The 16,702-nt window shown below is 48.5% G+C and overlaps 1 protein-coding gene across 5 annotated transcripts in view; it reads right to left on the reverse strand.

The window, feature by feature from the left end:
• Window positions 1–433: 433 nt before the first annotated feature.
• The window catches only part of FLNB (filamin B), a 165,064-nt gene continuing 148,795 nt past the window's right edge, over window positions 434–16,702 (reverse strand). For all 5 annotated transcript variants that reach the window (XM_063661031.1, XM_054479644.2, XM_054479643.2 and 2 more), the window contains 6 exons: window positions 16,555–16,670; window positions 12,944–13,076; window positions 9,336–9,512; window positions 4,005–4,223; window positions 2,864–3,067; window positions 434–2,082 (listed from right to left, as the gene is read on the reverse strand). In XM_063661031.1, the coding sequence (XP_063517101.1) occupies window positions 1,895–2,082; window positions 2,864–3,067; window positions 4,005–4,223; window positions 9,336–9,512; window positions 12,944–13,076; window positions 16,555–16,670 (1,037 nt within the window). In that variant the 3' untranslated portion in view covers window positions 434–1,894. The remainder of the gene's footprint in view (window positions 2,083–2,863; window positions 3,068–4,004; window positions 4,224–9,335; window positions 9,513–12,943; window positions 13,077–16,554; window positions 16,671–16,702) is intronic.

The following is a 16,702-nucleotide window of genomic DNA, read 5'->3' on the forward strand; positions in this document are numbered from 1 at the left end:
CAACAATAAGCACAGCAGGGTGACAGGTGACAGCTTCTTGTTTACCACCTCCCCCCCGACAAAAAGAGCCCAGGTTCATTGTCAAAACAAGTTGCTAGTCTTGTGTCCCTTAAGGCAGGGGTTGGGAGAGCTGGTCTGGGGCTCCAACAATGTGCCTGTGTGTGTGTGTGTTACACTGTCTTGCTCTGTTACCCAGGCTAGAGTGCAGGGTTGCAACCACAGCTCACTGCAACCTTGGCCTCTCAGGCTCAAGTGATCCTCCTGCCTCTGCCTCCTGAGTAGCTGGGACTACAGGCATGCATTACCATGCTGGCTAATTTTTTAATTTTTTGTAGAGGCTGGGTCTTGCTGTGTTACCCAGGCTGGTGGTGTTGAACTCCTAGGATTAAATAATTTGTTCAGAAGTGACATCATCCAAGAACACCAAGGGAACTTTATGGAGCAAATGTTTTATTTAATAAGTTATAAGATACAATTTACAGTCGGCGTTTGATTCCAGTTTGGCTTCCATGTCCCAGCTTACAACACCCGTGGTCCTTTCACATCAGGCTCCGGGCTGTTCCAGTTTCTGTAGGGTGGGCTTTTACCCCCAACACTCGCCCCAGATACTATACCTGCCACAACAGTGGCCACTTCCTCAGGACTAAGCAGCAAACCCTAAAGGTCCACCTGCCCAGACCACGCTACACATTTGGGCTCAGACAACGTCCCTGACACTTTAACGTCATTCCAAAGCCAGCTCAGGTCTGCAGGAAGGCAGGCAAAATTCCCTACACCTCATTTCTGGATTTCTGCGCCACGCAGCTCTCACTGTTTCTGCCAAGTGGTGAAAAGACCACCAATAAGCTGCTGCCCTTCTCTCCCCCCACCATTCCCAACTTTCAGGCCAAAGAGCCGCAGGAATTTCATTCTGTCCTGTCTGTACAGATCATTATTTTCCAGAAAAAGTGACCCACGAAGCTGGCTGGGGCGGGTGTGGAGTGTTATGTCATGGGACGGGCCTTGGGATGAGGGCGCTAATCCATGGGCCCCTCTGAGGTCACTTTAAACATTTTGGTAAGACTACCCAGGCTGACGAAGGGCTGGAGCGTGTGTTAAAAACAAGGGCTAGTGTTGGTTAAAAGGGATCTTTGGCAAGTGGGGAACTGCTCGCCACTGCAGAATTTCTTCAGACCAAGGAAGGGACTGAAACGGACTTGGAAAACTAAAGCAAAACCATGACTGCCGGGATGGTCTCGTGTGGTGACTCTGCAAGAAATAATCATCAGAGCGAGGGGACAGGTACTTGGGAGACATGTGGGCCCGGCTGCCACCACATCCACTCTGCCCTCTAAGAAGTGTAAGAAGGCCATAGAGCATGGGGGTGTTGGCAATGAGGAGCGGTAAAGCAGTGCTAGTGATCTAATAGCTAAATACATTAACACGGGCACTGGAAGAGATTAAGCGGATTTTAAGTCATCTCCTTTGCCAAATGACAACCAAACTAGGTGTCCCCTTTTTCTCTGCCCATCTTCGCCTAGCCCTGTTTCATAAATGCTGAAGAGTGAACCAGCAGCTCAGGCTAGCCAGTTTTGTTTTTTTGAAATGTCAGTCTCATTGTGTTCCTGGTCTGTCTGCTGCAGTGGGTGGTCTGTTCCACCAAGAGTTCTGGTTTGCACCTAGTGTACTCAGGATCCTCTCAGCCCACTGAACAAGCTTGCATTTCTTAAGATTCTCCAATATGTCCCTCAAGAGTCCAGTCTAGGACTTATTTCTGAAGGCATTTTAGAACAGCAATATTTTAGGGATGGGGTTTCAGCCCCACAAACAGGCTGGAGGGCTTTGTATAAAATGAATTACAAACAAGCAACAAAAGCAACCACAAGAACTCTCCCCAGGATTTGAGAAAACTGTTTTAAGGCACTGTGACATGAAAAGGGCTGCCAGGGATGTGTTCCTCCCCCCACTTCACAGCCAGCACATAATCGCCCCTCTCCTTGACGACATATGTGACGTTGTATTGCTGGTTGCCTACATGCTTCATGGAGACCTCCTCACAGGGGGTGGTGGGCCCATGGACCCCGATCAGCAGCATGTTGGAGCCTAGGAGGCAAAAGAAGTGGTTACTCCATCCGGATGTGTCAGGACAGGCACAGGAAAAGGAGGGAGTATGAGAGCCAAAGGTAAGGTGCTTCCGCGATAATGCTGGGGCCCCTGAGAGGTGGGAGAGTGTGGCAATTACAAGCAGAGGCTCGTAGACCCTGACGGTGTGGGTTCGAATCCCTGCCCTGCCACTTGCTACCTGGGTAACCTTGGACTGGAATCTCACCTCTCCCTAGCTCAGCTTCCCCATCTGTAAGCAGGGAATGAGAACAGCACATACCTCACGAACTAGTTGTGAGGTTTAAGGAGTTATGGGTGTCAAACCCTAGCACACAGTAAGGGCTATTCTAAGTGTTGGCTATGAGAATCTTCTTGTTTACTCTCACAAGCACCTTAAGGAAGGTACTTCCGAGAAGAGGAAACTGACTTTTGGAAAGAGATTTAATAACTTTCCAAGGTCACATGGCTAAATAAGTTTTATGAACAAACGAATGAATGAAGTGGCAGTATCAGGTTTCCAGCCCAGGTGTACTGGATGCCAGAACCCAGGCAACCGACCCTTGAAACCCAAATAAATACCCAAGTTCAAAAGGCAAAAGAGAAGGAAATCATTTAAAAATATTAAGTGCAGGAGAACAGGGTCATGAACATGGTTACTTGCAAACGGCTGGGTTACATTGGGGTGGGCACTGCAGGAGACCTCAGCAGGGAAGGCCAGTGTACCCAGGGTGCCCAGCCTGCCCCTGCCCCACCCCACCCTTGAAAAGGCCCAGACACCTACCGGCTTTGCTGCAGTCCACCAGGAAGGAACTCTTCTGGCCCACAAAGGCCTTGGAGAGCCCTGCACCCTTAGAGGTCACCTTGCTGGCGTCCGAGGATGCCTTGGGAATGGCGCTATAGCAGGTCTCTGTAGAAGACCTGGTCACTGACTCCACCAGGATGGATGAGGTCTCATTGGCTGAGCCGGGGCTAACTAGACGCTGGCCTAAGGTACAGGAGGGAGGGGGACAGGCATGAATGGCCAGATCAAGAGGGGTCTCTCAGCCAGAGGACAGGCGAGTACCCTACACAGTAACCCCAGGAGAGCCTGCGTACCCCAACACCTGGATACAAAAGCCACCACACCCGTATCTCACACCCATAATGTCTTCTAAACCCCTGGGATCCCACCCCCATACAACTAGGATCTGGTTTTCTGGGCAAATGGATGAGTCTGGCCTTGGCTGACAAGGCCGAGAACCCTCCCAATCCCCCCACCCCCCACCCACCAAAGATGTGCCTGTGGAATTCACATCTTTCTATTTACATAAAATAGTCTATGTACAAGCAGTGTAAAAGTTTGGGATGACATATAATGAAATATCAAAAAATGATTCTGTGGATGAGAAAGGATGATTTTTCTATCTGAATTTTCTAATTTTCCTGCGATGAACCTACATTCTTTATGTAACAGTGAATCATGACGTGTGGAAGGGATTTACTACAGTGTTTATGGTGGTTACCTTGGGTGGTGGCTGTGAAGTGGTTTTCATAGTTTGGTATTTTTTCCAGTGTTTTGGAGGAGACACATTTTTATAAGTATAGGAAAACCTTTTGATTATTTTTCAAGTGAAAATTAGAAATGAGGGGATTTTCAGGCCCTGATCTAAACAAATACATAAGATTTCAATATGTATTCTTTCCTGTTAGAGACAGAAAACTACCTAACATCCTAACATGTCTTCTCAACTTCTGCACGGCTCCACTCTGTGGACTTTTGTAAGTTTCAAACACGGCCCTCTGACACCTCATACTATTTACTGACATTCAAAGTTCAAAGTAGCTTAAACACATCTAAAACCATCCATAGTTTCCACTATGATTGATCTGACAAACCAGCTCCCCAGGAAGGGAGAGTAACTCCGAAGATGGTTGATCGTTACCTGTCACCTTGGCCTTGAAGGGACTGCCCGCGATGTGGTTGGGCCCACCGTATTTGACACTGATCAGGTAGTTACCAGGAGCCATGGGGGTGTACATGACTTTGTATCCTTCAGGTGTTTCCTGACAATCCATTTTAACCTTGGACGGGCCTTCGATGGTGACGGATAATGTCCCTGGACCTGCTCGGGTGGTGTTAATAAAGAATTCCGACTGGATACCTGGGAGAAAGGAATAGAAAATGCTGTGTGGATGGCTTGGAGGGCTTTCCCAGGAGCACTGAGGCCATGGTGAGGGACACACATAGATCCCCTTACAGAGGGCTCACCCTGGTGGCATGGGAACCCACTGGCACTAGCTCTGAACTTCTGGCAGAGACAACCTCAGGCCCTGTGGGGTGGGGGCTCCCTTTTCCAGGCCAAGGCAGGAGAAGCATGGCTGACATTTCGCCCACAAGCACCAACAGCCTGGACACCCTGTTCTCTCCTCTGGGCACGAGCCATTGTGGCTGAGGGCGAGAAGCCTGAGTCACACTGTGAGCCTGAAGTGCTGCTTCAGCCACCAGAGTCCAGCTCTCTCTCCAGGGGTGTGGGGGAGGCGTGGGCCCCTCTGACCATCCTTTCTTCTCTGGGTAGACTTGGAGAAGCCAGGGAGGCCAAGCATCTCCTCCCTTCCTCCTCAGCCCTCACTCCAGGCACTGTGCTACAGACTGGGTGCAGCCACTGTGACCTGCCAGCCCACCCACTTTGCCGTGAATTCCAGCAACAAGCACAGGAACAAAACAGCAGCTCCCGCTGACGGGGCATGCGTGCCCCACTCCGACTCCAGGTCCTGTGCACAGCACCGTTTACACATGTGGTATGGAATCCTTTCCGTGATTCCTGCTTCACAAATGACTCTGCGGCTCAGGGAGGGGGCCAGTCACGCTACACAACCAGAAAGTGGTAGAGCCGGGTTTGAACCATGTCTGCATGGCTCTGGTGCCAGGCTCATCTCTTGACCCCTGGATGGACAGTGGAGCTGCCTCAGATCCCCTAACTGCAGCCCTGAGACAGCTTAGCTGGCCCAGGGAGAGCTTCCTTCAGTCATCAGGTCTGGCGCATGCCCGCTACAGTGCCCTCTATGGGGCATGCCTGGCATAGCATCCCCATGCAGGGCTGTGCTTCTGCCAGAGCCCTAGACACTGCCCCAGCTGGGAAATATTTTGGTTTAATTATAGCTCCTAGTCCAGAGAAAGAATTATTGTTCTGGATATCAATAAAAACAAAAGAGCTGCTATCGTGCAACTCTCAAACACAACCCAGCTGTTCCTGGAAGCTCTTGAGGCTCCTGCCCCAAGGTCCACCCCCAACACTATCTCAACCTCATCATGGTATCTAATCTGTGCAGCCAAGCAGCCCCTCAAGCAGCAGCTCTGAGGCCTGGGGCTGCGCAGGGAAGAAGCGGGAGGTGAGCAACACGGAGACAGTGTGTCCATCCAGGAAGCAGCTGTAAGATGATGATAAGGAAAGATATTTTACTGATTGATTGATTGAGATAGAGTCTCACTCTGTTGCCCAGGCTGGAGTGCAGTATCACGATCTTGGCTCACTGCAACCTCCGCCTCCCAGGTTCAAGCGATTCTCCCGCCTCAGCTTCCTGAGTAGCTGGGATTACAGGCACTCGTCACCATCCCCAGCTAATTTTTCTATTTCTTTAGTAGAGATGGGGGTCTCACCATGTTGGCCAGGCTGGTCTTGAGCTCCTGACCTCAAGTGATCTGCCCACCTTGGTCTCCTAAAGTGCTGGGATTACAGGCATGAGCCAATGCATCCGGCCTTATTATTAATTTTTTTTTTTTTTTTGAGATAAAGTCTTCCTCTGTTGCCCAGGCTGGAGTACAGTGGCATGATCACAGCTCACCGCAGCCTCAATCTTCCAGGCTCAAGCCATCCTCCTGCCTCAGCCTCCAAAGTAGCTGGGACTTCAGGCATGCACCACCACGCCTGGCTAATTTTTAAATTTTTTTGTAGAGATGGGGTTTTGCTGTGTTGCCTGGGCTGGTCTCAAACTCCTAGGCTCAAGTGATCCTCCCACCTCCACCTCCCAAAGTGCTGGGATTACAGGCGTGAGCCACTGTGCCAGGCCAAAAAGATATTTTTAAAGTGAAGTTGAAATGATGTGGCTGCAGAGGAAAGTTCCACCATTTTTTAACAAGCTGTTTCATTCCTAAGTTTGTCTTTAAAATTTTTTTTTTTTTTTTAAGAGATGGAGTTTTACTATGTCACCCAGGCTGGTCTCAAACTCCTGGCCTCAAGCAATCCTCCTGCCTTGGCCTCCCAAAGTGCTTGGATTACAAGCATGAGCCACCGTACCCATTTGGCCCTAATGCAATATTTTGACCAACCAAAAATCAGTTCATCTTGACTGTGAGGGCCCAAAAGGGCAGGGAAGACGAGGTGGGAAAAGAGAAATCAGGGGTTATGGGACAAGAGCTACTACTTGGCTGTTACCTCCTTTACGGCTCCAAACAAGCCTATTAGGTGGGTCCCGTTATTATTCCTGTTTTACAGGAAAGGAAGCAGAGGCACAGTGAAGTCAGATAATTCATCTGGAGTCACACAGCTGGGGACCAGCAGAACTGGGATTTAAACATAAAGTTTGTCCAACTTGGAGCTAAAGCACTTACCTGAGAAAAGATGGAAGAAAAAAAATCCACAAGCAGAAGTCTCTCACCACTGCCTGTAGCTATAACCTGTATCTGACACCACAAAACATCTCTGGGCACGGCGGTCTTCCCCCACCCCCTCAAATATGTCCAGCTCAGTTCCTGTGAGTTCAATGCATGTTAAACGCAGCACCACTTGTTCTTCAAGGCAGGTAAGGAAGGAGGCCCTTCTGGTATACCCCGAGCACACTGGGGTTCCTGGATCATTTCATTAGGAAAATTGCTCAGCGGCTCCAAAGAATCTGGAGCTCCCTGGTCTATCTCCCAGCCTCTCAAGCCTCCTCCAGCAGGGTCCCGCCTCAAATTCTCCACATTCCCCTACTCCAAAATCTACAGAATGGACCATTTAAAGCTTGAGCCAAGAGATACAGCAAACTCACCCATAAAAACAGGGAGGTTTGCTTTGTTCAGAAGGTCAGGATACTGGGCGCTCTGGCGGCCAAACACAGATACCTTTTCATTCCATGCACACTGCAGCTGTGTAATCTCAGAATGGATATTTAGGGAAAGGCTTGGGAGCAGGAGGGCTGGAAAAACAAGGCGCCTTCCCTGTGACAAGAGCAATATTTACACAGGGTTTGAAGCAGGCGGTTCTGTACCTCTCCCCTCCAGGCTGGGAGCTTCCCTGCAAGAGCAGCTCCTTCTCAGCAGCGTCCAGCGCTTGCAGAGCACAGCCTGAAACCCAAGCTCCCAAAAAGGTGTGCGAACAGCCAAAAGGAAATGGGAGAGGGCCCAGGCACAGCGGCGTGAGCCAGCAGGAGGGTGAGATGCTTCCTGGCCAGTGTGGGAGACCCCAGCAGCTGCTGTGGGGCCTGGCCTGAAGTGGGCCACGCGCTCCAAGTGCCTAGAGGACCCCACCTGGGCCCTCAAAGGTGAGTACCTTGTCAGGGCTCAAGTGCCAGCACTGCTGCCTGGAAAGTACTCCTGAGTAGCTGGGAGGACAGGGATCGTGGTTTAGGACACCCCCAAAGTGGGCTGGGGATGCAGTCACTGCCTCTGGGTGAGCCAGCCACTTAGAGAGGGGGCCAAGCTCGGGGGTTCAGCGCATAGGCTCTGAGGTCATGGATGTAGACTGATTCCTGGTTCTGCCTCCTCCCAGCTGACTGTTTTTTGGGGGAGTGTTTGTTTGGGGAGTGACTCAACCTCTGCATCTCACTTTCCACATCTGTAAAATGGACAGCACTTACAGTAAAATGATCCCATGCCTTTCACAAAAGGCAAGCCGCAGGCCCAGAGTTCAGGGTGGAGCCAGACTGGATTTGCCTGGGGAGTCTGGCAGCACTCACACCACCCCTGTGGGTGGCTTTGCTGAGGCCACTGCTTTGGCCAGAGTCCCGGGCAGCCTGCCAGCCCACCAGTCACTCCTGCACCTGGAGAGGGCCCCTTGGCCACACAGGACACTTGCTCCTGGGGCTGGATGCCAGGCGACCATGCAGCCACTCACCCCTCACCCCTGGGAGGCAAGTCTGCTCCATCCCACTCTCCTTATGCGGGGTGGGGGTACACACACAAGAGACTCAAGAAACCAGGACATACTGCTTTCCCAAGAGGGTCCAAAGTAACACCAAATGCAAACATGCCCCAGTGAGTCCACACTGCGTACTTCCCCTGCAAAGACTAAGGACCAACTCTCCACCCTGGCAGCCTCCATAACAGTGACGCACTCACTGCGCACCACCCGATGCCACCTGTTCAAATAACTGCGATTCACAGCAGGAATTCTCACTACAGCCAGGAAAAGGAGGGGAAGATCTGTTCTGACATGGAAAGATCTTTAAGATGGCAAAGCAAAAACACAAGCTATACCACACAGTAGATATAGTAAGATTCCTTCTGTAAGACAAAAGCAAAATTCTGTGTCTGCTTGTCTAATGAACCAATTAGCTAACCAACCCAGCAACCAAGAATGAAGACAGACAATGAGATGACAGAGAGGGTGAAGGTCCTCCCTTCCCAGAGCCGTTTGCTTCTGGACCCAGGTGGGGGAGGAGGAGAGAAGATGGAGTGAGTCCCACTTTATTTACTTCTTCACTGCCTGTATTTTTCATAATCAAACATGTCCCATCTGTGGCAAAGAATAAAAATAAATTGTAATGGGTCCAAAAAGCTTCAGAATTCTTTGATCATTTCAGTCTTTTCTCCTCCTCCATTAAGATCTGAGAGTAAAAAGAGGAGGAGATAGGCTGGGACAGGTCTTACTGCTGCTTCAGTGCATTTCTGGGAGCCCGGTGCCACGAAAGAACAGATGGGTAGGAGCCCACTTGGATGCATCACGAATTCTGCGCAGGCAAAGAAACCCTCAAAATTAATGACACTGTGCTGTGTTCCCTGACTATCAGCATCCTGTTCTGAAAGTCAAGAAACTTGGCAGAGGAAGGAATCTGAATCACAACTAACAGTAATGAGGTGTGGTAAGACGGCCATCAAGCTCTCACTCTGGATTTATCGCGGGTCAAACCGCAACTCCCAAAACAGCTTTGGAGAGCAAGCGCCTCCGAAGTGTGCATGACCCCAGTTTCCATGGGGAGCGTGTGTAAAAAGCTTCCATGGGGCTTGAGGATTTCCATCTGGCTTGGTCCCTGGAGCTGGTTCAGTTAAGGCTTCAAGAAGCAGAGAAGTGGGTTACCTGTGATGCCCCCTTCGAGTCCCGTGCCATAGGCGGACACCAGGGCAGGGTTGCCCGCTTGTCCAGGCTCCCCAACGCGCACTTTGAAGGGGCTTCCAACCACGTGGCTCCCATTGAACTTGACATCGATGGTGTGGACACCATTCTCATGAGGAATGAAGCGAACAGCATACTTATCTAGGAGAATGAGCAAAGGCACAGGGTGAAATCAAGCAAACGGACGCCCCTGAGTTCGGTGAGGACAAAGGATGGAGGCGAGAGATGGCCCATTTAAAATCAACAGTTCTACAGGGAGCCTGGCACTCAGCATCCTGGATTTCAGAACCAGACGGACCCCCTGGGTATCCCTCATCAGTCCCAAGGGAAACACATCCACATCGCAAATCCTATAAACACAGGACAAGACTCTGACCCCTGCCTCAGAAGAACACTTCCTTTCTTTAGAAAACCTCACTTCTTCAACGTGAAATTCTGTGAATGCTGTTACTAATCCTGTCACGAGATGAATCTCATTTCACCAAAATTAAATTATGTTTTTCCACTAAAATGATGATACAAGTTGAAGACACATCACTCTGAAATTGGAAGACCTCACCACTTAAGGCTCCACAGTGGCTAACTCAGCTAACTCTAGGTTACTACCCTTTACTTTGTTCACCCACTGGGGGTTCAGGTTTTTTTTTAAACGTTGGGAGATGGCCATTCTAACTACTGTTGCATGTCTCTGTTTTGGGAAGGTATGACAAGAAATAAAAAAGAATATATACGAAGGGAAAAAAGAAAACCTCACTTCTTCTTCGTTTCTCTATTTGGCCACTTGAAGGGGAAAAAATGGTTCCAACTGGCATTAATGCTCCTTAATTAAGCTCAAAGCTAGGAAGTGCCCCACAGGGCAGGTTTTTGGCTGTGTGTTTGTCACAGCATGTAGCAAGGTAATCTGTTAACTGAAGTGGGCACCTAGAACATCTACCCATTGTGCACCACCTGACTGCCGCTTCCTCCTTGAAGCCCTCCTGCCCAGGGTGCACAGCCTGTTCTCCTCCTACCTCTGCAGGTAGTCTCTCGGTCTCTCCCTGGCACCTAGTACTCTTCATCCCTCTCAGAATTTGTGTTCCCCAAAGCTCTTCTCCCTGCCTCTGGAGGTCTCCAGAGGTGCATCTCCATGGAGCTGTGCACCCTACGTCCTTTGGCACTGAACATCCCCCAACAGTCCCCATCCGCCTCTCTTAAAGCCAATGTGTTTTAGGGGAAGCCGGCTCCATCGCCATGTCCAGGTGTGATCCCTGAGTGGATCAGGGAAAAATCCTTCTTTGCTAAGCCTTAGTCAATGAGCACATGGCATTTCTTTAGCCACAGAAAATGCCTCAGCAGTGGGCATGTGTCCAGGTCAGTGAGATGGGAAGGGAGATGTGCTGGAGACTTCTGGGAAAGGAGCCTCTCGACTTCTAAGAATCCTGAGAGGGTGTCTCTCTTAATTGATGTGGCGTGAAGGTGGGACATCTGGTGCTGCTGCAGCCATCCTGCCACCAAGAGGAAGGCCAGAACCAGGCCCACAAAGCAGAACAGCAGAGATATTTGAGGCCTTGCAGGGCACAGCTCAATGACCAAATCAAATCGCTGAAACCTGTCTTGGATGTCTTGAACTTTCTAGTTATGCACCTTACTGGGCCCCTTTATTGTGTGAGTTGGCTTGAGCTGGGTATTCTATAATCTGCAATCAATAGTAACTGTGTCATGCTAATGATCTCATACATCTGTAGGGGTTCAAATCCTGTCTGGGGTGGAGCCAGCTTTCCCTGAAGCACATTGGCTTTAAGAGAAGAGGGAGGGTACCCAGTGAGGGACTGTTGGGGCTGAGGCCACCAAACCTCACAGTGATCTAGTAAACATCTCCATTTGGGTATTGGGGATCCTTCAAAACCCCTCAAAGTAAAATATTAAACCCTTTAAGGCCCTGACCAATCCTCACCCACCCTCTGCCTGGCTGGGCCTAGTTCTGATAACTGCACTGTCATCTTCTGACCCAATCACTAAGCTACGTGGAACATTTTGGAATGGATTCTCTCTCTCACTCTCTATGGCCACCACAGATCTCTGGCCTCAAGTCCCTCCTCTCCATTTCCAGTGCCGCTGCTTCCTCAAATGGACCACTCTGGGAGCACCAGCTCGCCACTTGGCCTTTCAGACTAACACCGGGATCTGACCCCATCCTTCACACTTGTTCCTCCTGAGGCTCCCCACTGCCTTTCTGCCTACTAGGAAACATAGGTCTAAATGTTCACACAGAGCCTACATTCCTTTTTCTTTCTTTTTGAGACAGGGTCTTGCTGTGTTACCCAGGCTGGAATGCAATGGCATGATCACAGCTCACAGCAGTCTCGACCTCCTGGACATAAGCAATCCTCCCAACCTCATCCCCCACAAGTAGACTACAGGTGCGTGCCACCATGCCTGGCTAATTTTTTTTTTACTTTTTTTTGTAGAGAGTGGGGTCTCACTATGTTACCCAGGTTGGTCCCAAACTCCTGGGCTCAACTGATCCTCCCAAAGTGCTGGGATTACAGGTGTGAGCCACCATGCCTGGTCAGAGCCTAGATTTCCAACTACACTATACAAATACAGCCAGGCACACAACAAATGCCCTATAAGGCAGTAATCATAGGTCTCCCCCTCATACATCAAGGCCCACATCAAATGTCACCTCCTCTGAGAAGCCCTCCTGAACTCACTGAGGCAGAAACTATTTCTCTCTCCTGCTCTGACCATCTTCAGCATTTACTTCTCAGTTCTCCTGTGGTACTAGTGATCATTTGGGGTCATCATCTGCTTTTTGGCTAGGCCTTCACTAAACTTTGAGGAACTCTTTGAGCCTTATACCTTCCTTCAAGTTTCTGACACTTAATAAATTTATTATGTTCACCGGTAACACTGTCTCTTTAAAGTTGATTAAATCAGAGAATTCCATATACCAAGGCACCAAGCAAGAAAAATCTTAGGACATTAGGGCCTAGAGACCCAGATTTTCTTTTTTAAATTTACAGAACATTAACCTACTTTTCCTTTAGAGTAAAGTGAGATCAAAATATGCTTACTCGTGTCATAAGGTCAACGAATAAAAATCTATAAGATGTTGTTACAACATGAAAGAAAAATCATGATGAATGTCATACAAAAGGAATCTGAAAAACTAACAGAAAACAAAGAAGCATTTGTTTTTGTGTTGTGTGTACTTTTTTTTTTTTTTTTTTTTTTTTTTGGAGACAGGGTCTCACTCTGTCACCCAGGCTGGAGTTCAGTGGCACAATCATAGCTCACTGCATCATAGCTCACTGCAGCCTTGACCTCCCAGGTTAAGGCAATGCACCCAGCCCAGCTTTTGTTTAAAAAAGAAAGAAAGAATGAGCATTCTCTCCCAGCCTAAAGGGTCTGCCTATACCTGGCACATGTTTAAACCCTAATTTATAAACAATATCTGGCAACAGCAAAGGGAATTCAGAGGCTCACTGGCAGTAATGAAACTGATCAGCCCTCCTTTGGGACACACATTTACAGGAACATTCTGCTGGAAAGTGCTGGTGCTGGGACCCCCCAGCAGGCCTCCTGCTCACCTGGCTCCAGCTCAGACACGTGGCACTCCTCCACGGCTCCAGAGGGGCTGTGCACCTTTGCATCAATCTTGCCTTTTGCGCCATTCAACCTTATAGCAAAGGATGCTGGCTGGTTAACTTTTAATCCCGATTCCTGAGAATTTAATACATTAGACAGGTTATGGCCCTCGGCGTTCCTGCTCAGTGGCACACACTGACCCTACCCAAAACTGTGGGTGACAGTTCTCATGCAAATAGGTTTTTCTATATAACATATGACAACAAAAGAGCAGGTGAGCCATTCTGCATTTTTAACGTAAGATAGCAGAGACGTGCATCTGCATGGTCTCTTATGCAAACCATCTTCATTCAGCCTAGAAGAGATGATTTCTGGGCTTGGATACTTGAGACATCCTGGTCAAAAGGACTATCATCTCAGCATCCAAAATAACACCCGTGCAGGCCAGAAAACCCAGTATGTTCCAGGTCAAAAAAGTATCCTCTTTTAAGAGGATACTGCAGCTAACAAAGTCATGCACTCACGAACACGAACACAGTTTTATGTTATGCTGTTTGTTATCTCAAGGGCAGACCTGGAGGAACATATTATAAAGGACTACGTGTGCAAAGAAGGCAGCAGTCCATAGCACTTAAGAACCAGCTGCATCTGGATTTCCTACCGTTTCCTAGCTATATGTCTAGGGTGCCAAACCTCTTCAAGTCTCAGTTTCCTCGTCTGTAAAATGGGCATAATAACGATCTATCTTGAGGGCTACTATAAAGATCAAATGAAGCTGTGCATGCAAAACATTCATCACAGGGCCTAGCCCATACACAGAGAGGCTCGAAAACGTCAGCTTATTATTAAATATTAATATGCATTTAGAAGTTGTATCCCCACAAGAAGCCATAGAAAGACATAGCTTTTGCTCTTCCCTGGATCAGTTTCACTCCCCATACTTTGTCTTGGAAACTATCTCCTCTTCTGGGAGGAGGGGATCAGAAGTTCAGATGGTTAAGAACAAAGCTGAGCAACAACATTTAAGATATTTTAAGACTAGCCAATCCCGAACAGCAGCATTTTACAAGTCAGTAATTTTGATTTAGACTTGGTCGGACAGCCACTCCTCAGGCAATAACTCTAAAGCAGCATGGCTCACACTTAATGTGTAAGCAAACCATCTGGGGATCTTATTAAAATGTAGATTCTGATCCAGTGGGTCTGGGACTGAAGTTCTCAGGGGATGCTGAGGTCCAAGAACTGGCCCAAGAACCAGATCTGCATGGCAAGAAGATCTAAAGCTGCACTGGCTAATTTGGTGGTCACCAGCCACATGGCCATATATACATATATTTCAATTTAATGCCCTTAAATAAAACTAAACATCCAGCTCCTTGGTTCCTCTGGCCACGTTTCAGATGTTCAATAGTCACATATGGTTAGTGGCTATCATGCTGCATAGCAAAGACTTGAAGCATTTTGATCACTGCAGAACCTACTATTGGACTGTGCTGCCCTAGGGGATATAGACTGAGGAGGGAGGATGGAACACAGAATTAGAGGATCTTTGATCACCAGATCACTCCCATCCCACCCCCACCCCAAGTGCCAGCCTACTCCAATTTCCTAAAAAGTCTCAAAAGCAAGACAAAACGATACATGCCTCTCTTTGCTAACCAGCACCAGATGTTGCTGCGTGGGCCTCCGCGAAATCTCTGATCAATAATTTACATATCACTTGGCATCAAATGACCCGGGAAGAACAGGGGGCAATGCTGACTGACACACCCCTCCTGCGGCAGCAGCTGGTTACAAAAGCTTGAGAAACAGCCTGCTGTGCACTTACTGAAACATTTATGACCCAGCTATGACGAGAGGACTCTACAGAAGTTTCCTGGAGAGGATTTTTCCAAACCAGCTCCTTTTAGACAGAATCATTTACATTACCTGAATCCGCTTGCCGCTAAATCCTCAAGAGGGAGATAAATGCCTCGGAAGATTCGAAAGAAATCTTCGAGATGCATGAGGGCAGCTCCTGCCCTCAACAAGTGCTGGGTTTATCTCCCTCCGTAGGTTTTAGTTAAGTTGGCCACAAAAGACACTTCTGTTAAGAAGCCTTTAAATGAAACACAAGAAAAACATCTACACCACAGTAACCAGTTAGTACCCTTGGTATTCTCTGGATGAGGCCGCTTCAATGTGTGGACTGAGTCTGGTTTGGGTTCTGTTTACGTCTCTAAATGAAAGACTAATGTTTGGAACAACTGGAGGTATCCCAGTTCCCCTCAGAGTAAGATTAGAATCTCAAATGTAAACCAAGTGTATGGAACTACAGCCAATGATATCACCAATCTTAGACATCAGATTGGATTTTAATGAATCCAATATTTTCAAGAACTGGGGGCAGCTCAAGGTTATTTAGAAACTCTTACCCAGAAATCATACTTTGGGATTTCGATGTTATTTCACAACTTAATTGCTACTCCCAGTTCAGACGCCTAATTATTTTTCAGTGTCCTGGGCAAAAACCCAGAGGCATCCCTGATGGTTCTTAGTTTGGCTGAAGGTGCTAGTGCAACCTTGAATTAAGTGACCTGTTTAGGATGAGGAGAAATGTTGCAACTCCTGGTATCCTAATGGGATGGACTATGCAACCGTGTGCCACAATGTCAGGTGGGGGGTTAGAGAGGTTGCCGTTAAGGGCACAGGTTCTGGCCGGGCACAGTGGCTCATGCCTGTAATCCCAGCACTTTGGGAGGTTGAGTGGGGCGGATCACCTCAAGTCAGGAGTTTGAGACCAGCCTGGCCAACATGGTGCAACCCCATCTCTACGAAAAATACAAAAATTAGCCGGGTGTGATGGCGCATGCCTGGAGTCTCAGCTACTCAGGAGGCTAAGGCAGAAGAATCACTTGAAACTGGGAGGCAGAGGTTTCAGTGAGCCAAGATGATGCCACTGCACTCCAGCCTGGATGGCAGAGCGAGACTCTGCCTCAACAACTACAACAAACAAACAAAAATACAGGTTCTGGAGCCACACTGCCCCTGTTCTGCCTCATACTAGCTGATTGCCAGTGGACAAAACCTCCTTGTATCTCTGTTTTTCCATCATTAAAATGGGGTCAAGAGAACCTACTTGTCAGTCTATTGCAAGGATTTACTGAGGTAACACTGATAAAGCTCTTAACATAGTTCCCTGCACACTTATTAATGAATCATAAGTTACAACTGACTTTCTTGAGGAAAGGCAGCCAACAACAGCAGGCTAAAACATCACTGCACTGTTATTTTTGTGTTGGTTTTGTTTTGAAAGCCCTTGTTATTCCTTAACCAATTATGAACAGGCTTCCTTTGTTTCTCTTAAATAAACCTTTAAAAACAAACTTGTCCCCAAACATTAAGGTGTGCTGTTGACTGTGGCTCTGTTTTTGCTCGCCCCAAGTGTCATCCACCCTATGTGTATGGGGAGTTGACTCTGCCACAGGAAAGCTCCCCAGTGACTGGGTGACATCTGTGGTCAAAATGTGAAAAGGGGCCTCAGCACCTAAGGGGACATTGAAGCGGCCTCGGGAGTCCAGGGGTCTCACTGGTGGCCTGCGGCCAAGGAGATGGATGCTTCCTTGCATCTCACCTGAAGGCTCATAACAGTGAGGCGGCGGGCGTCGTCGGAGGGCGCGATGACCGGCACCAGGTAGGGGCTTTCCGGGATGTGCTCATCATTGAATTTGATGGACACCTCGTAGTTACCTATGAGGACAGGAAAGTCCCATCATTTCAGA

The sequence above is a fragment of the Pongo pygmaeus genome, chromosome 2 (assembly GCF_028885625.2).
Source record: "Pongo pygmaeus isolate AG05252 chromosome 2, NHGRI_mPonPyg2-v2.0_pri, whole genome shotgun sequence".
NCBI classification, from domain to species: domain Eukaryota; kingdom Metazoa; phylum Chordata; class Mammalia; order Primates; family Hominidae; genus Pongo; species Pongo pygmaeus.